Raw genomic sequence first — 25,790 nt, forward strand, 5'->3', positions numbered from 1 at the left:
TGAGTATGAACAAGGAGAATGATTATGTGAAGAAGGCTGTGTTTAGTGTTTACCATTAACAAGAAACAGGCGGGGCCTACTGGAATGTGCAAGCACTTCTGTTGGAGTTTAGGCTGGCTTATCTTTAATAATTTCACTTGTTATGATCATTTCGTCTAAAAAATCAAACCCCTTTTTAGTCGTTTTGATAATGATTATATGATATTTTTTAGGGTAGACTATAAACTTCATCATATCATATGGTATACTTAAGTTATATATTCAGTTAAAAAAAAAAGTTTCGCAATTTCAGTTCCAACTTTTGCAATCTCAGTCACATATATGTTTTTTTTTTTGGGTCAAAATTAATGATTTTTCATTTTTGTTTGAATTTATGATTAAATCTAACTATTAGATTGCATTTAATCAAATGATATGCGAACGTTTTAGAAAAATGACATAACCTAGTTTTTATACTTTTTTTTTTATCATGATGTTTGAAAAGGACGAAAAAACATAAAATAAGATGTTAGACTATTCACATTAATACAATGTCACTAATCTTTCAAGTATATTAGCTTTGCACTTATCACCTACATCAATACAATACAAATTATCTTTCCAAAGTGGATCTCATTGACACATCACCAATTAATTTATAAAACGTAAAATAAATCTAAAATTATATATATATATATATATATATATATATATATATATATATATATATATATATATATATATATATATATATATATATATATATATACTACTTTTCCAATAAATTATTTATCCTTTCACTCATTATAATTATTTGTTATGGGGTGTTTTTTAAATTATTGTAAAGAAATGCAAATAAAACAATATAAAAGATACATCGGCATTGCAACTCTTCTTGAAGCAGTTGAAAGACAAAGAGGTAATATTAGTGACATGACACCTCCAATTTATTTGCAAGACATCTTTAAAAGACCCATGTGGATGCTCTTAGAAATAATAAAAATCAGATCTAAAACAGATTTACCCCATATTAAAACCATTTTATTCAAGAAAAATCGAACATTAGTTTTCTCTTTCAAGAATGAAATTATTTGAAGCATAGTTGTAAAATCATGTTTCAAGAAAAATGATGAAAGTGCAGAAAATAAAAGAATCAAGTCTACCTCCGAGACTCCAAGTTGAAAGAACTAAACACATCAAAATCATGCATATCACCAAAATCACCAGTCCACCACATATTTTTTTTTTTGTCTATCCAACTTAAAAGTGTGTGTAAAATAACTTGCTCAAAAAATAAGGAGAAAAGTAAATAATAATAATAATAATAATAATAATAATAATAATGTGAGTGAAACCTAAATTATTCCAAATAAATAATAAATAAAGATATTCCATCAAATTAACCTTGAAAGACCAAATTGTTATCAAATAGTATTTTAGATTAAGAATGCAAAATCTGAATTTTTTTGAACCTGTCCATAGCAGTGGAAATTTTTTGACTAAATTTTCAAGCTTAACATTAAATTTGTTTGGTTTTTATATACTAGATGCTTAAAATCCCAACCTGAAGAAACCACAACAAAACAAAAACTAAGTTGGACCGAAAACGATAGCAAATGGAATACCGAACAATCAATCTAGAAACAATAGCTACCATACGAATTTATGTGGTTCTACTAATGATGTGATAGTGAATAATTGTGAGATATGCCTATTAAGACATCTTCTTTTCAACATATGTTTAATGTCGATGTATGTATATTAAGACATCTTATTCTCAACATATGTATATGCTTACTTGTAATATTATGCTTATTAAGGCATCTCACTATGTGATTTATGTTCATTTGTGAATACTTGTCCGATATTGTTGTGAGGTTGGTGGTGTTCTTCAAGGCCTAAGATCGCAAAAGAAGAAATATGATACACTTAAATGTGTGTGAACAATGGAAGAAAAAGGGTCCTTCACCTAGTGACGGAGCTTGAACAAATGAGTTGGGGGACGATTGCAACAATAATTGTAACCGGTTCCTTCGAACCTATAAATAGGGTCTTCGCCTATATAAAATAAACAAGTTAAGTTTGAGTGTTTAAAAAAAAAAATAGTTTGTCTATTTCTGAATAGTAAAGTTCTATCCAAACTATCCACATAAACATTCAATTATTCAACACAATCCATCATCAAGACAATCCAACGCATCAATCAGGTATAATCTTATCTTAATATTCATTTATCCGTCATGTCGTTAAATTTGGTATCAGAGCTAAGTATCGTTCTTATTATGATTATGAATGTTAAATCTTCCGTTCATATGAATACATGTTCATCATGCATCATCATATATATCATAAACTCATTATTAAAATCAAATACTACTATCCACCTACAATTTAAACATATGTCGGTAGAAGGTTTTTTACAATTATGACTATGTACCAAGAAGTTAGAAACACATTTTATTAAAAAAAACCTCACCATCAACATCTTATTAAAATTTATAAATCGTAACTTTAAAAGAAAAAATAAATTATCATTTTGTTTTTAAAAATTATAATCATGAGTTTTTCAAGTTTAAATATTAACAAATAAAAAATCTTGAAGATAAAATAACAAGAATAATTTATTAAATATGTCTCAAGAAATAGAAAATACACCAATAATTATTAATAACGAAGAAAATGAATCAGGATACACCTTGATGCTCTAATTAACAAAAATAATATTAATAAAGATGCTATAAGAAAATCAAAATTTACACTATCTGAAAAACATAATTTTAGATATAACTCATTGAAAATTTTCTTTTCTAGAAAAAATATTATATATTATGGAAAAATTATAGGAGAAGAATCAATACCAATAGAATCAACACAAGGAAATATTATTATACCAATAATAAATAAACAACAAATTAGAAATAGATTATCTAATATTAAAGAAGTAGATAGAACAAAAATCGCTTATATTCATATATCAACTATTCAAATAATTTTAAAAAGTACTTTTAGCGATTTAGACACACCAATAGAATTAGAAATTAGAGATGATCGTATAATTAATAATCAAGAAAGTATTATTGCAAAAGGAAAAAGAAATTTAATTGAAGGAAAAATAAAATTTTATATTAATATACAACTAGGATTAAGTCTAAAAGATAAAAATTTAAGTAATAGTATTACCATACGATATAAATTATTAAGACAAAATGTTATGTTAAAAGGGAATCATTCATTTACTATTACATATCAAATAAATTATGCATTAACAAATTCTCATCATAATATTACGTTTAAAACAGAAGATAGAATTTATATAGATAAATTATTTACCCCTTTATTATCACTTGAATTACCAAATATGACTAATAATAGTTTTTTTAATGAAACTAATTTTCAACCAATAATAACTACTCCGTTAAAAAAAGATATCCAATTATAGAACCTCCAATTTCAACTATAACAGGTAGATTTTCTATATCAAAGAATCAACCTACAACATCTACTAATAACCAAGATGAAAAATTAGAAAACATAAAACAAATGATTAAATCATTAAGTTTAAGAATATGATAGAATCATCTAGTAGCCCTTTAAAATATTTTAAAACACTCGAAGGTTCATATCAAAATACAAAACCGTGCATACCAGATAAAGAAATGATTATAGAAATACCACATAATTTACCACAATGAACAATATATAATATTGGTCTTGATTCTGAAGAAGGTAAATCGATAGGAGATAAGTTAAATATAATTAACCAAAAATTAAATAATATTATAGAAATAGAAAGTTTACTTGTACTAAAACAAATTCCTGAGCTATTACAAAGTTTAACTCAACAGAAAATATTACTTGAAAAATATTTAAAAATAAAAACTATTAAAGAAAAGCCACATGAGAAACCGCTTGAACAAAAACCACTCACTATTAAACCACATTTTACATGGTAAAAATAAATAATGAGCAATAAAACTCAAATATATTGTAATTTTGATAATAAATATAAAGTCGATTTACTTAAAAAATTATAGAAAGATTTAGAAAATTCCACAAAACATTTTAAAAAAAAGAATGTGAAGTACAAGAACTAATTTCTAAAAACAAAAATTATACTGCATATCAATTAATTAAAATAGGAAGATTAAGAACTCAAATTAATCATTCTAAAATAGTAATAAAAAACATTAACAATTCAATTAATTTTCTTTCAGACGCCTTAATAATCTGTTAAAATGAATTTAAAAGTACAAATTAATTCTTCAAAAGATAACATGCTTTGGACTAATATATTAAAAAACCATTGGAAAATAAATTCTAATATCTCTAATACCATTCAACATTTAGAAAAAACTTTATCATATGAACAAAATTGTTTGATAAGATTACACTCGGAAAGTGAAGAATATAGTAATCAATTAAAAAAGATATCTCGATTACAAGAAGGAATTAAGAAATACAAAAAATCACAAAATCGTAATTTAAAAACAATACGCAATGCTTCAACCGTTCTAACAAACACAACTTGTTAATATGAAAACTTTGCACATATAGAAATTTATAAACCAATTCTAATGAGTAGAAGGAAAACAAATATTAATCCAAATAGTACCTTTATTACAACTAACATACAAGAAAAATAACTAGTCTCATATATAGATAGAAGAGCTACTTTATGTTTCGGAAGAAAAAAGATATTAAAAAATTGGGAAAAATTAGAAAAACCATTAAAAATTACAATTGCTGATAAATCAATTCACAAAATTTGGTTCGTAGGAAGAGACATAGATATAGTAATTGAAAAGGCACTATTTAAAACTTCAACTATATATCAACACGATTCGGGAATAGATTTAGTAATAGGAAATAATTTTCTTAAATTATATCAACCATTTATACAAACAAATGATCATATAAGTCTCAATCACCTAACAAAAGGTATTATAAAAACTGCAATTATCAAACATTTTGATCTTATTAAAATAATCAAACAGGAAGTTGGCTTTCAACTACGCATATTACTAACATTCGCTAAAGAAATTGCTGAAAAACAACTCGAAGAAGTATTTAGTGAAAACCCGTTAGATCAATTAAAAAATAGAAATAATCAAGAAATAATAATATTATTAAAAAACGAAGTTAATATTCCAAACAAAGTTCCATATAGTATCAAAGATGTTTCTGAATTTAAGCAAGAATGTACTAAATTACTAGAAATGGGAATCATTCGACCTAGCACAAGTCCTCATTCTGCACCTGCATTTTATGTAGAAAATAATAATGAAATAAAACGAGGAAAACGAAGAATGGTAATTAATTACAAGAAAATGAACGATGCTACTATTGGAGACTCATATAAATTACCACGAAAAGAATACATTATGGAAAAAATAAAAGGAAATACACACTTTAGTACATTTGATGCAAAATCTGGATATTGGCAATTACGCTTACATGAAAATACGAAACCACTAACCGCTTTTTCATGTCCTCCTTAGAAGCACTATGAATAGAATGTCCTTCCATTCGGTTTAAAGCAGGCACCAGCAATATATCAACGATTCATGGATGAAACCTTAAATGGTTTAGATCATATTTGTTTTGCATAAATTGATGATATAATTGTTTTTACAAAAGGAAATGAATAAACGCAGTTATCAAAGTTTTACAAAGAATCAAATAAAAAGGTTTAGTTTTATCAAAAAAGAAATCAAAACTTTTTCAAACTACAGTTGAATATCTTGGTTTAAAAATTGGAGAAAATAGCCAATTATCTTTAACAGACAACATACGAGAAAAATTAAATATGTTTCCTAATAAACTTGAAAATAGAAAACAAATACAACGATTTCTTGGTTGTTTAAATTATAGTGCAGAACAAGGATTTTTAAAAAACTTAGCAAAAGAAAGAAGAGCTTTACAAAAGAAAATATCAGAAAAAATACCTTGGTCTTGGACAAATACAGATACTATTTTAGTACAAAATATAAAAGAAAAAATTCAAGTACTTCCTACCTTATATAATGCAAAGATCGACGATTTTCTAATTGTAGAAATAGATGTGTTACAAGACACTTGGGCAGGATGCCTAAAAGCAATCATACGCGGAAAAGTATTATTAGGATTAGATAGTGAGGGAAACCTCACATCTAACCCATCAAAAGTGTACAGTGATATGAAAATGTCACCAAAAGCATACATTGATACAAATGTATCACCTGAAGTATTAAAAACAGATAAATATGAGCAAAAATTATGCAAGTATATATCGGGAACATTTTCCCAAACGAAGCAAAATTACAACACACATGAACGAGAAACACTAGCATGTCTCAGAACATTGAAAAAATGGAAAGTCGACCTACTCCAAACCAGATTCGAGCTACGCACAAATTCCAAATAAATACTTGGCTTTTGGCGATATAAATTACAAGAAGATTATTGTCGTGGACGTTTAATCCGTTGGCAATTACAATTACATCAATTTCACCCATACCTGAAGTATATCAAAAGTGCCAACAATCATATAGCAGACACACTAACAAGAGAATGGAAGCCATCATGAAGCAACCCAAATAAAAAGCAACACTATTCGTGGAAGACTAACACAAGAATCAAAAAATATCTGCTTTTTCGGAAGCGGGAGGAATGACGTAAGCAATGACATAAAAAGTCATTATTGATGATGTAAGCAATGACGTAAAAAGCTATTATTGAAGACACTTGTCCTTTCAATGTGAAACGGATTATTATATTTGTAATTATGTAAGTGTCGGCAAGAATAATTTGTATTTGTCGTTTGTATTAAAATAGTGTCGGTAGGATGTGTTATAAACTGTAAGACCCTCCATAGTCTAGGGGTCTAAAATGTAAATATATGTTTGTCGTATTGCAATCAAACGATTGCAACAATAATTGTAATCGGCTCCTTCGAGCCTATAAATAGGCCTTCGCCCATATGAAATAAACAAGTTAAGTTTGAGTGTTTAAGACTTGAGTTGATCTCAAAGTTCTTCTCTATTGAAATAGTTTGTCTATTTCTGAATAGCAGAGTTCTATCCAAACTATCCACATAAACATTCAATTATTCAGCACAATCCATCATCAAGACAATCTAACGCATCAATTAGATATAATTTTATCTTAATATTCATTTATCCGTCATGTCGTTAAAGGGGGAGGGGGGGGGGGCAGTCAAATTTTTTTGTTTTGGGTCTAATATGTAAACTTTTAAATAGTAATGCTCTACCTCCTCGAAGGAAGTAATGGGAGTGGTCACATGTCGAGGATTATGACATCGAAGTATAACGGTTGGGATCCAATGTAGCGGTACGTGATCATACTTGGCATTAGAAGAAAGGCCATTTTGAAAGGATAAAGGTTCATCTTCCACCGCATGAGGACGTGCGGCAATTTTGCGGTGGGAGAGTGTCACGGGCTGATATCTCGTGACCGTGTTAACCAATAAGACAAAGACCATGCCATTGGAATAGCTTGCCATTGGGTTCAAAAGGGGGCATCCTAGCCCAAGGGACGTTGTCGTGCTAGTCGTTGCTGTCTGGCCGAGTCGTTGAAGTGTGTGACAATGAAGGGGGTCGTAGAGTTCTAGAGACACAACTGGTCGGGGGCTAGTGTTGCTTCCTTGATGAGGTTATGGCAGGGCAAAACCAGTTGGCATGTGTAATATGGGACGGCTAGTATCAGTGTTTTATGGGGGACCTCGGTACGCCGCACGAGAAATGAGTAATGTCGAACTTGCATCCATGACAATGAGCTCTTAAAAACATTACGTTAAGGTGGCATTTCAAATCCAAATAAATATATTTTTGTTTCTCTTTGTTTGATGTAAGTTTTGGTGAAATTCTTACTAGTTTTCACATTGTACCTTGTCATTTTTAGTTTAAAAAACCAATTTTCCATAATGCTATGCGAAAGCATCCTTTGAAGCTACTAAATTCTTATTTCTAATTTGCCATTATTAACTTTGAACTATATTTGTGTTCTAGTTGTCATTAAACCAAAAATAAAGACAGCTAAGTAAGAATGAGTTATAAGATGGCATGATGCGACAACATATTTTGCCAATAACGATTTTCTAGTGGTGTCTATAACTTTACAATTGGCCAACTGTAAAATATCTTGGGGTTTTTTTTTTTTTTTTGGTATATTAAAACTTTTAAGCGATTTTATGGCAATTTTCAAGTCTGGGCTAATATTTATTTTGCTTTTTATATATTCTAAAAAATTACTTTAAATATTGTTTTTTTTTTTTTTTTTTTTTTTTGGGGGGGTTGATATGATATGCATTTTCTCTTTTAGCGTTTAAACAAGAAATACACAATTTTTTTGTTAGTATAAAGATGATAAACTTAATAAAAGCTACTGAATTTAAAGACTACATGACAATTTCAATCATTTTTTAAAACAAGTATCGAAACCTCAACCTTATATTATTGGAACCGAAACTCCAAATGTGCAATTACCAATTACCAATGTCGTTTTAGCATAGAGGCCAACAAACAAACAACATTAAAGAGCCTTGTAGTTTGTACATAAAGTTGCAGAAACATATTGGTATATAACCAAAGGTTTTTTTTTTTAATTTTAAATAACTACCGGTTAATTGAATTTATAGAACATGTGTTCCTTTTGTACATATGATGTAAACGTTACACATTTAATAACCATGATATTTCCCCATCCACCAGAGATCCTACACGTACAAATACAAGGTACAATGAAAACAGGTTTGTCATGTTACATGAAAATTAGTACATCATGTGTTTTCATGTTGTAACTTATAAGTCGCAGCATGCAGGTGTTTGTACATTTAATCTTGAAACCCTACCATTGAATGGGTGAAAAACAAAATGTACATTCCAAACCCACAAGGACAAACAGTTATACATCGACTTGTACAATGTAGTATGTACGATGTTACCACCCCCAGGGACATTTTTGACTTTTCATATCAAATCAAAATCAATGTTACCACAACACTTTATTCAAAAAAAACTTGTACCCCCTAAAGCTTTTCAAGAATATGTCAAACTAACTAACTGACTAATTATGTTGTTTATATGCTGTATCTGCTTGTACCTTTAGCTCCTAAAGTAGTACTCACCTGTACCACTTCTAATTGATGGATTGTAGTGATGGTAGGTTAGAAATGGAACAGCAGTTGATGATGCTGAGGATGATGATGTTGTTGATGATGAAGCATTGTTTGTTGAATTACCGAATCCTGATGATGCTGCAGCAAAGAGATGAGGACCTTGAAACTGCCATGCCCAATTTTTAGTTGGACATTCCATACCCTTCTCTATTGCTGTTCCCTGAATTATAAAATGGACACAACTCATGACTAAAATCGTAATTTGGACACATTCTAACCAACTGCAAATCAAAAAAAGGTACCTGGTAAGCTGGAAAAAAACCAACACCACTTTGACTTCCTAATGTCATAGGTGTAGTAGAGTGGTTTTCAATCTGAAAATTGTATAAAAAAAGATGAGTTAAACAGATGGATAACTATGAATAAAAGCAATTTACATAATTACCCTTGTTCTTCTATCCTCAGACATGTCACCTAAGAGCCAGTTGATTTGGTTCAAACTCCCAGAAGTCTGATTTGCGTTATTATCTAGTGGTAAAGAGGGAGGAGCAATACCCAGATTCAAATCCATGGAAGCTGTAATTCAGGATACAAATCACCACAAAAACTAATTAAAGTTTACATGGAATGGAATCAGGAAATCCAGGGGTTAATTAGTAATTTAGTACCTCCATCTCCATTGTCAGTCACAAGAGTTAGCTCACCCTCGTATGAACTTGGTTCAAAGTTGGTGACTGCTTCTCTCCCATTGCATTTTATAGCAGCTTTGTCATAAGCCCTAATAAATATAAATTATCAACAATCAAATGGTGGTTTCAAAGAAAGAATGAGAGGCTCAAAAGTCAAAAGTCAAAAGTCAAACCTTGCAGCTTCAATTTCAGAGTCAAACAATCCAAGATAGATGTACTTTTTTCCAAGAAATTGGCCCATTCGAGCTTCCCATCGACCACATTTATGCAGGGTGACTCCTCTGTATTTTGAGCTTCCTCTAGAGAACCCAGTGCTTTGACGCCTCAGAATATGAACAAACTCTTCCTTTGTTAAGTTCTTTATCTGTTTCAGATCTTCCTCGTAATCACTTATGTTGAAATTAATATCAGCATCAAGTCCGCGAAACTTAATTGCAGCCCGATCATATGCTCTGTAATTATGGGGTAGAAGAGATTAATTTCATATGGGAGGATTCACAATTCACCTCACATGGTAATGTAAGGTCAAAAAAGAAAAAAACAAAACAAAAAAAATGATAGTTACCTTGCAGCAGCATGTGCAGTGTCAAATCCACCTGCAAAATCAACCACATACAATCAGACAAAAACAAAAAGGTTAGCTATTGGCCAAAAAACAGAATCATGTAAAACTTGAATTAGGAAACCCAAAAGAATCCAATGCAATTCGGTATCCATAATTGCTTACCCAGATAAACTTGTTTCCCACAATCCCTGCAGAATTAGAAGGAAAGAAGAAATCAAACAGGGATATAACATTGAAATGCACAGATGTTTGTCAGTATTTTAATACTCGATTGCATGATGAAACGTTTTAGTTTTAGCCCGTACTCTTATGGTTACATTTCACGATCGAAACATCTAATTGTTATGGTGAATAAGCAACAGCATCGGTTTCTTAACAAATTTAGTTACGTGAATTGTTAATGAGTCGTGATTTATTACCGAAGCAGTTGATGATCAAATTTATTCATGTATGTAATAATTGACTAACCATATATGCGATTCCCATCTTCCAGTTCTCCGGTAAAAAGTAACACCACGATATTGAGAACTCCGAGGCCTAGGTCCTCTCCTACTCTTCCTCACCTGCTGTCTCTGCTGCTGCCTTAACATGAATTCTCTTCTTTCGTCTACGGCACTTCCATCAACAACAGCCAGCCACTGATGCCGCTGCAAGCCACCGTCTCTATCACTCTCCGGGAAGAGCTGCTTCGTTACCACAGTCCCTGACCTAAAATCCCGATCGTCTTCTCGGTTACTCGGTTTCAATATATCGAAACTATAAGCGAAATGATCGGGACAAGAGTACGAGTGCTCCTCGTCGCCAGCGTTACTCGATATCTCGACATTCACGACGGAGGAATTCGAGGTACCTCCGGAGTATTCCAACCGACCGCCGCTGCCGCATACCTCGAGAAACTGCTTACCGCCATCATTCTCCGCGTATTTTGATATCAACCCGCTCTGATCAACACTCAGATTAAGGTCCAACATCACTTCAGACTTCAGTTTTCAAAATTCAGCTACAATTTTACTTTTCAAACCTGCATACATACATATTAATAGAAATACGATCAATCAAATTGCAACATCGATATATCAACACCGTGCTTAGATAAAATCGATATATATATACACGTATATGCACACAAACGCGGGCAGATATTGTATAGAATGGAAATAATAGAGTTTTCATAATACTTGATCGGATGAAGAGCGAGATACAAGCAGTCGGCGACGGAATCAAGGACGGCGGTTGTCTGCTTCCATTTTAGGGAGTGGTAGATTTTCGAGAGAGAGAGAGAGAGAGAGAGAGAGGGTGTATTTGCTGTGTGCTGATAGGGAAGGAAACACTAAACAGCAACAAAAGAGAAATAGACCCATGAAAGACGAGTGTGTGAAGATGGGACGTTTGAAGGAAGCAAACAAGCAAACGGTAGCGCGTGGATTCTACGATTTAAGGAATGCAGGGCTAATTATGTAATTTAGTGTATGTTTGTCAAAAATTAGTCGGTAAACACGTAAGAGAGTATCGAGACTAGTTTTATGAGACATTAAGTAATCTTAATAATTTATGTGTATTTTTAAGAAAATAATTAAAAACATTTGTTTTTATGAAATAATCATAAGTTTGGAATAGAATCTTTGGACCGGTTAAAAATATATATTTTTTATTTAACAAAATAATCTATTTTTGGTAGATATTTCCGATTTCGGATTTAATAAAAAATAAAAGTACTCGTTAAGAATAAATTTGAAATTCGATAAATAATTCCATAATTTCAAGAAAAAAAAATATTTTTTTTTTACTAAAATCCAATATTGCGGAACTCATTATTTTTTATGCATTCGATCGACTGTGTAGTAGAGTGCTCAGCTTAGGCAAGGAGTTCTTAGGAAGTATTCGAATATAATATTATATAAAGAAATTAATTTATGAAAAATCAAAGTTTTATCAAAATCTATATGAAATATCAATAATAAAAAATGTTATTTGAATGTTAAACTGATTTAAAAAAATAAAGAATTTAATTGTAATTTGTGGTGTCTTATCGTTACCCAAATCAAAGTCAAATATTACAAGACATAGCAATATTGAATGTAATCCACGTGATTTCAATTTGTTTTTATCTTTATTATAATTATAATTTAAAATTTTACTAATAAATAGATATTGATTTCACACCAAACACTAACTAAAAACAAAATAATTATTAAAAGGTTATATGTTATAAAATATATCAATTTACAAAATAAATTATAAAGTAAAAAAAATATGAGAGTGGATATAATTTTTATTCTAATATTTGTACTGAAATCATCAACTTTCTAATACATATGGTTTACTATTTATACAACCAAAATAAGATGAAAGATGAATGCATATTATTATGGTGCATTATTACACTTATAAAACACATTGAAATGATTGTTACTAATGCTAAATAATGATAGATAGTTATGAGAGAAATGAGAAATCTAATGGTTATTCACAAACTAAAATTTCATAACACTCTCCCTTGATTGACGATTATATCATACCTCGTTAAAACCTTAATAGGTAAAACCGCATGGGAAAAACCCTTTATTAATGAAAAATAGTACATGATTAATAATAAATATTGGAAACAGTTGTCTCGTTAAAAACTTTGTTAACAAAACCCAGTAGGAAAAACATAGCTAAGGAAAATAGTACAATACATTTCCAACTCCCCTTGATCGACACATCACTTGATTTCCTTGAAGCTCCGCATAATAATGTTTTGTACCATCTTTTTAAATTTGGATGTAGGAAGTGCTTTAGTGAACAAATCAGGAATGTTGTTACTTGATTGAATATTCTGGATGTTGATGTCATACTCTGTTTGAAGATCATAAGTGAAAAAGAACTTGGGTGATATATGTTTGGTTATGTCTCCTTTGATAAATCCTTCCTCTAATGGAGCTATACAAGTCGTATTATCTTCATATAGTATGGTTGGAACATCTATGTTAAAAGTTAGACCACAATTCTTGCGAATATGTTGAGTTAACTTTCTTAACCAAATACATTCATGACTTGCCTTATGAATTGTCATAATTTCTGCATGGTTAAAATAAGCAGCAACTAAAGTTTGTTTAACATAATGTCAAGAAATTTTCTTACCTCCATAACTGAATAAATAACCTGTTTGAGTTCGAGCTTTATATGGATCAGATAAATATCCAGCATCTCGAAGATACCAAAGAATATATTTGACTCTATTCCGGTGTCTTCTTGTTGGATAATAACTATATATTGCTAATAAGTTTGCGACAAAAGATTTATCACGACTTGTATTAATAGTAAGATATACTAGTGCACCAATAGCACTAAGATCTGGTTCTTCGGGAACAAGAAGATTTTTCATGTTTTTTATGATGTTGAACTTGGTCCTTTTTGGCATTTAAGTACCTTACCACCATCGGGTTACTCATGGATGTAATTTATTCCTATAAAACATTTTTTAAACACCTTCTCTAGATACTAATGTATAAAAACTCCATTTCTGTGTGCTTAATTTGAAGATCCAAACAAAATTTCATTTACCAAGATCATTCATTTCAATTATATCTTTAAAACAAGAAGTGGCCTTTTCCAATTCTATAGGAGTTCCATTTATGTTCAAATCATTTACAATAACATCAATTATAACAAATTCTTATCCGAATTTTTTTGTGAATACACATGGGATTATTGGATCATTTTTGTGGCCCTCTTTCAACAAAATGGTATTTAAAAAATTAAACCACATATGGTCTTATTGTTTCAATCCATACAAAGATTTATTTAATTTTACCGAATATACTTTTCGAGAATTAGAAGTTTGTGCTTTTGGTACTTTAAACCCTTCTATGATTTCATATAAATATCATTTTCAAGTGAACCATATAAATAGGCGGTAACTACATCCATCAGACGTATCTCTAGTTTTTCATGTGTTGCCAGAGTTATTAGATAACGGAATGTAATTGCATCAACCACATGAGAGTATGTTTCTTCATAATCAATTTTGGGCATTTAGGTAAAACCTTGTGAAACAAGTCTTGCTTTATATCTCATAACTTCATTTTTCTCGTTACTTTTGCACACAAATAACCATTTGTGTCCCACTAGTCTTACTCCATTTGGTGTACAAACTACAAGTCCAAAAACTTTTAATTGAGTAAGAAAATTAAGCTCTTTGTTGATTGCATCTTTCCATTTTGGCCAATCTTTTCTATTTCTACATTCCTCTATAGATTTAGGTTCAAGATCCTCATTTTTTCCATAATCTCGCTCGCAACATGATATGAAAATTTATTGTCGACATCTATCTTATTTCAGTTCCATCTTATTTCTGTCATGACATAATTTATTGAGATCTCATCATTTTCATTTTTTCCAGATACCTTGTTATCTTTTTTTGTGTCATTGGGCTCTTCTAGAGCTTCATTAACCTTTTCAAGAGATTATGTTTTCTCTATTTGATCATCAATTATATTTGCTCCCTTTCGTTTTCGAAGATTTTTATATTTGGAACCAGTTGGTCTTCCACGCTACAGGCGTGCCATAAATTCATTTGTAGTTGTATTTTTTCCTTCTAGAATATCAATTCTAACTGGAGCATTTACAGGTGGTACATGAGACCTTGTTACTCTATTAGGGTCAGTAAATGCATATGAAAATTGATTTGCAACATTTTGTAAATGAATTATCTTTTTATTTCAAGTTCACATTAATTTGAACGAGGATCTAAAACTGAAAGTGATAATTTATTTCAAGAGATTTTATTTTTCAGCTTCTTTATTTCTCCCCCTAATGTTGGAAAATATGATTCATCAAAATAATAATCATCAAATATAGTTGTAAATAAATCTTCAGTTGATGGTTTTAAATATTTTACTATAGATGGAGATTCATGTCCAACATAAATTCTCATTTTTCTTTGAGGTGGAGCAATGGGTACATAAATTGCACATCTGAACGTCCTTAGATGGAAATAGTTGGTTCCTGACCGCAAACCAATTGAATAGGGGAGAACTAATGATAATTGGTTGGCCTGATGTGTATAAGTGATGTTACATGTAAAATTGCATGCCTCATGTCGATGTAGGAAGTTTAGAATGCATTAGTAATGGTTTTGCAATTAATTGAAGGCGTTTGATTAATGAATCAGTTAGACCATTTTACGTATGAACATGTGTAACAGGATGTTCAATCCAATCGACATGCAATAATCATTAATAGCTTGCAATGCAAATTTTGCAGCATTGTCAAGTCAAATTTTCTTAATTGGGTAATCGGGGAAATGTGCCTTTAAGTTGATTATTTATGCATAGTAATCTTGCAAAAACCAAATTACAACTAGACAACAAGCACACATGTGACCATCTAGTTGACTTATCAATTAAAACCATAAAATATCTAAATGGTCCACATGGTGGTTGAATTGGTCCACATATATCCCTTTGAATTCTTTCTAAAAACTACAACTTTCATGCCCAACTTTGTTCAGTGATGGATGGGAAATTAATTTTTCTTGAGAGCATGCAACACAAGAGATTTCATCAGCTTGAAAAATCTTCTGGTTTTTGAAGGAATGACCACTTGAAGTTTCAATTATTTTGCGCATCATAATTGATATGGGATGACCCAACCGGTCATGCCAAACTTTGAATGAAGGTGTTATCATACATTTTGTTTTCAATAGCATGAGATTCAATCATTCTAATATTTGTATAATACATTCCGGAGGACAATACTTTTTCCAAAAGACTTTTCTTACATGATATCATTTTTGTAATATTAAGATACTCTTTATCACATTCATTTGTTATTTAAACTTGATATCAGTTGAACTGAATATCCTTAAAACTTAATAAATTTTTTTGGTGATTTTGATGAAAATAATAACTCACTAATTGTAATTATTGTCCATTGTGGTAATATTGTATTTGCTCTTTCAAGGCCTTCAATCATTTTTGCATTACCTATTATTTTATTAATATTTGATTCTCCAATTGATAAATAAGCAAAATATTTTTCATTATTAAAAATGTTATGTATCCTTGCACTGTTTGCATGACATATATTTTTCATTTCTTTTGCGAATATCCATATTTCTCTTCAATAAATAAATAAAACATAAGAAACATTCGACTTAGAGAAATAAAGTCATATTTTATTACTTGGAGAAGATTGTTATGACATCATTTCGCATGAAACGAATATGACATAAAAAACATAATAAATAACATGAAACAAAACTAATATATATTATTTTTCCATCACCATCCATAACACCACTTGTCCCTTTTAGGTAGACAAGATAATTCGCAACATCCAAATGTGCCATTTTTGGTTGATCTTCTTGAAAATCATTTTGAATAAATTTGTTTCGGTATTTTATTTTTCTTTAGATTTTAGAGAAGCTTGATAAAGATCAACAAAATGCTTTGTAGAGCGGCATGTACAAGACCAATGACTACACATCAGTGACAAATATTTTCAACTTTCTTTTTTCCCTATCCACTTTTATCTAGGATGTGAGTATTTGTTATTTTCCAAGTTCTGGTGGTTACTTGTAATCTTATTATTTTTATGATAATTATGATAACCTCCATGACATCGGTTATACTCATGACTATTATGATTATATGATGTTGCATTCACTACAAGGAATACACTAGAAGCGGTCGAGATTGATTAGTAATTTTTCATCAATAACTCGTTGTTTTGTTTCGCCACAAGAAGACATCAGATTAATTCATATTTATTTTAAACATTTCTCATGATATTGCTACTGCAGGAGCATGTTAGTAGTATGAAAAGTAGAGAAAGTTTTCACTAACATGGTATTCCATAATGAGAATAGTAATCAAAATAAATACTTGTATGTTAAGGAATTGTTAGTTAAGAAATTCCATAAAATAAGTTGTAAGCATTGTACATGTAAACTTATAAAAAATACATACTTGAAAATGACAAGAACAATAACGAGTCAGAGCTCTATGGTAGAGTCGTGCTGATAACATGTTATAAAATATGATCAAATAACAAGATAACTTATATAGTAAAGAAAGATATGAGAGTGGAGACAACTTTTATTCTAATACTTATGATGAAATCTGTAACAACCTGTTATTTTCAAATCTGTAAAAGTCAACTGAAGTCTAACTTGAAAATAAAAGTCTAAGTTGTTGATATGTTAGTTCATTAAAGTTAAATTAATACTTTAATTTGTATAGAACCTTTATTAAATAAAGAAATCAAAATGCTTTAAAACCGAGAAGTCTCGCATAGAACCACTAATTCTCAGACCGAAAACAGTTCCAACCGAAAACCTTCACATGATCTTATCCCTTTCGGACCAAAAACGAGTTCTCGATCGAAAAACTCGGATAGCAAACCCTCCTCGGTGGGTTTCCCTTTTCGTTCGAAGAATACTCTTCTCGGGTGGAGTTCCTGACCGAGAACCCCATTCCTCGGATTGTGTTCTGGACCAAAAACAGCCACTTTATGGCTGAAAACACTTAAACCGTCTATTTTTCCTTCATATTTAAGTCACATTTTGAACATATATTACACCTTTCTTCACCACCACAACCAAAATCACTCACATTCTCTCTCAAATTCCTCTTATTTTCAAAAGTTAAAAACAACTTCAATGAGTATTTAGCTTGCATTCTATTGCAAGTTTTGGTACGTTTTAATTATAAAACTTATGTTATACAAACATATATATATATATATATATATATATATATATATATATATATATATATATATATTACAATTATCATTTTAATCACACTTTATTATGTGATTAAAACCATTAGGATAACATCTTCCCCATGTTCTAGCCCGAAGTCACCATTTTCTACCTCGTAATCAAAACCGTTATCGCACAAAAGGTGAGTTCATACCTGTCACACCCCAAAACCGAGAACGGCGGAAACGTTCTGGGGCGGAGGACGTCATGTAAAGTATCACAATACAGTATAATAGTAAACAAGTAAACAACATCATCCATTACATTAAATATATAATTTTAATACAAGTGTGTTCTGTAGTATATAAGACAACAAAACATGAATCAAAATATAAGATGAGTCTTGTATGCGCTCCATCTTCTCAAAAGCTGGCATCGGTACCTGTCTACTAATGACCTGAGAATACAAGTTATTTTGAAAGAGTTTATCAGCATTAAAGCTGGTGAGAATACAAGGGTTGCTATAAGTGTGGCAAAACTGGGCACTTTGGCAAGGATTGTACTACCCCTACCCCCACCTTTCAAACATCATACTGGATTTGCTTCCATTGCAATCAAAAGGGCTATAAAAATGCCGCATGCTCAATACTAGTACCAGTAGCGCCAGTGGCGGCACCATCTTCAGCGACCCTACAGATCACAGATGGTCGACAGGGCAAGACAGATGCTCTAGTGGTGAGGAGCCGAGCCTTCCAGTTGACCGTCGAGGAGGCGCATGCCACACCAGATGTGGTGACGGGTATGTTTTATTCTCCCTAACTTTTGTTACATGTCAATTATGATATTTATGTATATGATTTATGTGTTGTTAGGATCCTTCCATATGAACGATATCACAGTCCAGGTGTTATTCGATTCGGGCGCTACCCGATCATTTGTCTCTCTTGCACTTAGCAAGAGGTTTCCTGAGTCTTCGGGTATACTGGATTGCCCTCTAGAGGTCGAGATTGCTAATGACCGATCAGTACGAGCATCAGAGGTCTTCAAAGATTATGTTTTGAGGCTATATGATGATCGCTACCTGGTGGATTTGGTTCCCATTCCGTTGCGTGGGAACAAGGTCATCATCGACATGGATTGGCTGAGCCCTAATGGGGCGGTGATCGACTGTGCGCAACAGAGGGTGCACGTCAGGGCCCCAAGTGAGGGAGATATGGTGATTCAGGGCAAGAGGCCACAACGTGGACTAGCTATGTGTTCGGTGGCAAGGGCTAGACGCTACCTTTAGCAGGGTTGCACATGGTATGTCGCATACGTTATGGATACCCAGGAGGCAGGTAAGGCGACTGTGAGTGATGTACCAGTGGTACGAGAGTACACGGACGTAACCACCATTCTGATAATACACCATAAAGATCTTTGGTAACTCATATGATGACAAGGAACCAACTCTCAACTAAACCCCATGGATTGTGATTTCCTTGATACGCGTATGGGTCCTGTGCTTTCAGTAGTACGGGCCCATACTACCTTTCACACATACCCATATTTGTCTCAAGTATCACCACAAAATCCTAACTATATACATAACCTGGAAAGCACTCAATCTTCACTCCTAGAGGAATGTTGAATATCTCATAACTGGCCTACCAGCCTCGCACAACCTACCCATGAAGCTTCCACTAACCCTGCTGCACTCGTGTATGCTATCCATAAATAAAGTTGGACCCTATATACTTTTGAATACCTGATCCTACCCTAAGCCCTTCATCGAACAAGAACATGAAATAAGGTCAAACCAAACATTCTCAGGATATAAGATCTTAATTATGTACAATCGTGATGCATACACAAGCAACTACAGTAATGATGTCAATTTCATGTACAGAAAACTCTAGGCTATCAGGAATCATGTAATCAGGAAATTCTCTCATGCAATTCCTAAAGATCCCTATCCTAGTACTAGCATGTTGTTCTAACATATCACAAGATCAAATAATTGTATGGTATTTTGGGGCCTACTTACTGGCTCCGGCTGATCGTACACATTGCATCCTCCTTTGATATTTTGAAAACATTTTTGAAAAATCATTTTGATAGTCTTTTCCTTGGTTTGAGATTGGATTCACACATGTGTTCCTCTAATTCAATCAAACCAAGGCTCTGATACCAACTTGTAACATCCATAAAAATCAGTCAAATTTAAACTTTTTAAAACATTTAGAACCAATAGTTATTACTAATTTGTTTTCCAAAATAGTTCTATATCAAAGTATCCTAGAAACATAGCCATAAAAGTGAGGAGCTATATGATCACACATTTGCCTTCCCACTATCATCTGAGGTACCTATAACCAAAATTGAAAACCGTAAGCCTAAGGCTTAGTGAGTTCCCCCCAAAATACCGATACACTACAATACACATATACAAATAACAGCATGTACTGGGTCCACATCTTTATAGACTAGATTACCCCTAGGCCCACAGTGTGAGTCTGGATTGCCTTCCGGGCCCATAACTCACATCTTGATTGCCACCGAGCCCATAATACGAGTCTCCTTTAGCTCCTATTTGGAATGCTCCCGAGCCCACAGTACGAGTCTCCCTCAGCTCGTATTTGGAATGCTCTCGAGCCCACAATATGAGTCTGGCATGCCCCACCTGGCCCTTAGCTCGTATCTGGAATGCTCCCGGGTTTGTTGGTTACTGCAAGGAGCAGCATCACCTCAACCCATCCCACATAATATGTCGACATATAACACAACTGATGCACATACATATAATCACATAATAACACATGTAGTCCTATAGATCTACCTTACTGGCATAACAAGTAGCATGCAACACTAACTCATACTTAACATACTACTAACTGCTAGGATATCATATCCAATGGGCCAACATCGGTGCCTTAGACCCCCCTAGTATAGTGAGGATAACTTACCTGGCACTATTGAAGTCCTGCGGATGAAACTCCAGTTGCTGGTTGACCGATTCCCGAACTACCAATATTAAACAATACTTAATTAATAATTAGGTTCCAAGCCCAAGGTCCAACTCACACTCCAAAGGCCTAATAGTCAAGTAATGGGCCACAACCCAACATATGGCCCAATTTTCCAAATTGGGCCCAGACCTCTACATGGTCTCTCCTTAAGGCCTATCCAATTGCTCTAGTCCAACCTATTGGTATTCCCATGGCCTAATATCACATAATCATCAAGCCCAGTTATGGACCACCTATGGACCAATTTTCCAAATTGGGCCAAGTCCTTCACATGGGCCTTACCCTAAAACTCATCCAATTATTTTGGTCCATTTACTTGTTATTGGATATCCCATCAATAGTCCAACCACCAAGGCCCAATAGGAAGGCCCAAATCAAGGCCCAAGTGAAATTTAGGTTTTCACATAAATTGACGATTAGGGTTAAGTGTTTCTTACTTAACCCATTAAGGACTTAATCCATTAAGTCCAATATTGCCTTAGGTTGAATTGTCGATGATTATTATTTAATATTTTAAGTTTATTAAATAATTCTTGTGTGTGTCTCAGTAAATTCCCAATACGGTTTTATGCCATTAGGGTTTTCCAAACCCAAATTAGGGTTTCCTATCCAATACTAACCCATTAATCACATGGTTGGGCTTTTAGGTTAATTAGGACTTCATTGGGCCCATTAGGGTTTCATTGGGCCGACTAGGGTTTCGTCAGGCCTGTTCTTTCTAAGTATCCCAAACGAGTCAAAACGCAAACCAGGCACACCACCACCCAACACGGCGGTTGGTGGCGGCAGCCACCACCTCACGATGGTGGTTTGCTTTTTCTTATCATTATTCTTATCTCTAATTACATGTTACAATGCTTTAGTCATGAAAATAACACACACACTAATTGATAAACACACACATACGCAACCACCCTTGTGGTGGCCGATGGTGGTATATGGTGGCAGCTACCACCTCACGGTGGTGGTGGTAGCCCTCTTGTGATTCCGGATAAGACAGCCACACACACACACTAACAGAAGAACACACCCACACGTATTCTGCTTGTAAACGGTGCTGACGGTGGCAACCACAATGGTTGGCCGCCATGGTGGTCCTTCACGACTTACCCTCATTAGAAACTCACATGCCCGCATTTTCACCTTGTTATAGCAACACATACACGCAAAAACTTCACGAATCCATGAGCTCAACCACCATTTCACGGTGGCAGAAAGGCGTTCCCGGTGATAGCTTGGCCTTCAACGAAAAATGGGTAGTGGTGGTTAATAGTGGAGTAAGGAAATAGAAGAGTGAGATGAATAGGTAAGGGGTGGCGCCATTACCGGAAAAGTGATGTAACAGTGGTGCCTTTTCTCCTGGTGGACTTTTCTCCGACCATTCACGACGTCACGGCCGACATGGGCTGTGGAGGTGGTACTCGATGACTCCAGCAAAGACGGGTTGGGACTCGACAGAAGAGGAAGTTGCGATGTCGGAGATCGAAGGAAGAAGGGGGTAGTGGCGGCTGGAAGGACAAGGGTGGAGAAGGTGGCGGCTAACACCCGATTAGGGTGAGGGTTTAGTGGGTGACGAGTTTTAGGTTATATACATGTCCCATATAAAGATTGCCCATAATGACTCAAATAGTCCCTCATTCTCGTCTTTTCTTACAAATCAAGTCCAAATGTTACTAAATGGCCCCTCCTTTACAAATTTTTTTTCAAATGAAGTTCATAATTTACCCTTTATACCCAAGGTCTTATAAATCCTTCTAGAACGAGTCCAAAAGTTACCCATGACGCCCTGCCTTCTAAAATCCTTACAAAATAAGTCCTAGACTTACACTTTAACCCTCGAAAATCAAAAGTATATCGTTTGGCACCCTGAAACCAACACCCCACTAATTATTATTTGATTTGGGCAATAATAATATAAAACAATAGTAAAATTACTTCTCGGGGTTCCAAGTTTATTATTTAATTATTCCATTTTAAACGGGATGTTACAGTGAAGGTGTAATGGTAGCACCGCAAGGGCTCAGAATGGACTTGGGAGCCGGATAACGAGATGAGAGAGCACTACCCCGAGCTTTTTCTGGATGCAGCAGCAGACTTTGAGGATGAAGTCTAAAATAAGTGGGGTAGATTTGTAACTCTCGGTTCCCAGTACATATTTTAAATATGAACTTTTGAATTTTTATACTAGGACTCGACGACTTGGTGGCCCCAAACTCGTCGAGTAGGGACATATCTTGGTCGCGGGTGAAAGAGTGTACTCGACGAGTAGGTCTGCCATAGTGAAACACTAATTTTCAGGGTTTGCATCCTATTTAAACACCTTATATGGCCTCAACTCCAACCTCCATCACCTTCAGACCTTATTCACGAAACCCTAATCAACTTGTGAGTGTTCTTGAGCTAATTTGAGTCATTTTAGTGATTTGAAGCTTGGAGAAGGAAGGTAAGGCTTAAAGATTCATGAAGAAGGCAGTAGATCCAGAGCTTGGGTTGCATTTGTAGCTTGTTTGAGGTAAAAAGCTTAAACCATGGCTTTCCATCACTTAGAACTTCTTTAGGGCTTGCATATTGTCATTCTTTGGCCATTTCTAAGTCACTTTCGGGATTTGAGTGCATATTAGAGTAATGACTTTAGATCTGGGAACATCTGAGCTCAAGAAGCTTAAAGTTGCCACCTTTATTGAGCTATGGCCCTATCCCATGAATTAGAACTCATGTATAGCTTAGTTTTGATGTTCTAGCTTCATAACACCCATGCATGCACGTAAATTTTGTAACTTTACGTGTTACATTGACCCTAGGAGGTCAGATCTATGCTTTGGATGCAAATAGCCCAACTGAAATCGACTGGATGGACTTGGACTTTGGGGGACTCGACGAGTCGTTCATAGGACTAGGCGAGTCGGGTCATGGTTCCCCAACCTTTTCTGTTTTCAAGCAACCCGGTCGAGTCTAGAAGAGGACTCAGCAAGATGGACGTGATCATGGACTTAAAGATCAAAGAACTTGACGAGTTCTAGGATGAACTCGGCGAGTTGAAGGCAAATGTTCCGATTGATATGAAGAAGAACTCGACGAGTTCAAGGAAGAACTCGATGAGTCAAGGGCTAAACATCCAACTTATATGAAGTAGGACCCGACGAGTTCAAGGATGAACTCAGCGAGTCATGAGAAAAAGGTCCCAATTCTGTATGAAGGAGAACTCGATGAGTTAGGAGTAAAAGTCCCGACTATGTAGGAGGGGACTCGATGAGTTCTTGAAAGACTTGACGAATAGGATTGAAGTTCCATAATGAAAAGTTAATTAAGGAAGATTGTTATGTGTAGGAGTTTGAGAGGAGTTGATCCCATCACCGAGGATAGTTTAGACACTACACGAAACTGAGGTGAGTTACCTTCCAATAGAAGTGGGTCTAAGGCCATAATGTCAACCCACTAGTAGGAGAAACTGTGAATGATTGTCTGGATTGCCACTATCTGTTATGTTTTTCGTGATAGTATGATATGATGTTATGTGATAGTGGTAGTAAGGGGAATAGTCCCCATATCCGGTCGATAGGGACAATGGATAAGTTAGGCACCCCGGTATGCCTGATAGTATGATTATGTTATGTTTTTATGTGGTGGTAGTGGGGGTGAAATAGTCCCCGTAACCGGTTGAGATAAACAGGAAGAGTAGGTTGGACACCCCGGTATGTCTGATAGGGGTAGGTTAAGCACCCCAGTATGCTTAACAGGGGTAGGTTGAGCACCCCGAGATGCTCAGCAGGGTGGGTCGGGCACCCAGATATGCCTGACAGTATGTGTTATGTGTGGTATGTGGTATGATGGGGGAACTTACTAATCTTTCTGCTTATAATTTTCAGTTTTGTTTTCAAGTACCTCTTCATTGAAGGGGAAGGAGCCGACACGGTAGCAGCGCATCACACACACATGATTTCCACATTATGAGATTCTTGGAATTGTACTTTGACATTGTTACTATTTTATGATATGGTTTTAAGATATGTGACTATGGTTTTATGAAATGATGTGACTTGATGATGTTTTGTTATAATTGTTTTTCCAAGTCATTATATAAAAATAAAATTTTTGGTCTTGAAAGTTGGGATATTACATTAGTCATCTAATTTACACACATTATTATGTGTTAGAAACTATTAGGTTACAGTCACCTTCAAGTGTTCTAACTTGAACATCACCACCATCACTTCGTTATCCTGCCAAGAACACACTCGAGATGAGTTCATACCCCACATTTTTTGAGATTTTCAATGACTTGGGGGGGGGGGGGGGGGGAGGGGAATACGAGTAAAACACAAAAAATATTGTGTTAAAAATACGAAATGGTTAAAATACATTTTCCTACCGTTTATACAAAGGTGCAAAATTCATAAATAGTTTTGCGTCAAAACTCGTGAACTTTTCATACAATGTTTTGCTAAAAACATAAAGCCATGAAAAATAATCACAAATACAATAGTTTATATATATATATATATATATATATATATATATATATATATATATATATATATATATATAATGGTACACATAAAGGATTCATTATTTTAGCGAAATAATTTTTATAAACTATAATAGATATAGTTTTTAAGGCATTCACACTATTTTACCCATTTGGGACAAAGAAATAATTATTTAAAAATATAATTATTTTTACACTACGTAACCTCTGTGGAAGGGTAATACTTGCATTTACAAGAAAAAGGATTTTCATTACACT

The 25,790-nt window shown here is 33.6% G+C and overlaps 1 protein-coding gene across 1 annotated transcript; it reads right to left on the reverse strand.

Annotated features, from left to right (window-relative positions):
• Nucleotides 1–8,494: 8,494 nt before the first annotated feature.
• LOC145032705 (APETALA2-like protein 3) lies at nucleotides 8,495–11,682 on the reverse strand. The gene is made up of 10 exons (XM_078981604.1): nucleotides 11,527–11,682; nucleotides 10,817–11,369; nucleotides 10,511–10,536; nucleotides 10,349–10,379; nucleotides 9,957–10,235; nucleotides 9,763–9,872; nucleotides 9,540–9,670; nucleotides 9,397–9,468; nucleotides 9,104–9,314; nucleotides 8,495–8,692 (listed from the first exon to the last, which is right to left on the reverse strand). The coding sequence occupies exons 2-10, from the start codon at nucleotides 11,317–11,319 to the stop codon at nucleotides 8,649–8,651; spliced, it is 1,407 nt and encodes a 468-aa protein (XP_078837730.1). The 5' UTR covers nucleotides 11,320–11,369; nucleotides 11,527–11,682; the 3' UTR covers nucleotides 8,495–8,648.
• Nucleotides 11,683–25,790: the final 14,108 nt, after the last annotated feature.

Source organism: Lactuca saligna, chromosome 2 (genome assembly GCF_052625555.1).
Source record: "Lactuca saligna cultivar CGN05327 chromosome 2, ASM5262555v1, whole genome shotgun sequence".
Taxonomy (NCBI): domain Eukaryota; kingdom Viridiplantae; phylum Streptophyta; class Magnoliopsida; order Asterales; family Asteraceae; genus Lactuca; species Lactuca saligna.

Excerpts from the sequence above, each read along its gene's own strand:
- LOC145032705 (XM_078981604.1), bottom strand. The coding sequence starts at position 11,319 with ATGTTGGACCTTAATCTGAGTGTTGATCAGAGCGGGTTGATATCAAAA. Across the intron at positions 9,671-9,762 it reads GACTGACAATGGAGATGGAG|CTTCCATGGATTTGAATCTG; the intron begins GTACTAAATTAC and ends CCTGAATTACAG. Across the intron at positions 9,315-9,396 it reads GTTTTTTTCCAGCTTACCAG|GGAACAGCAATAGAGAAGGG; the intron begins GTACCTTTTTTT and ends TTTATAATTCAG.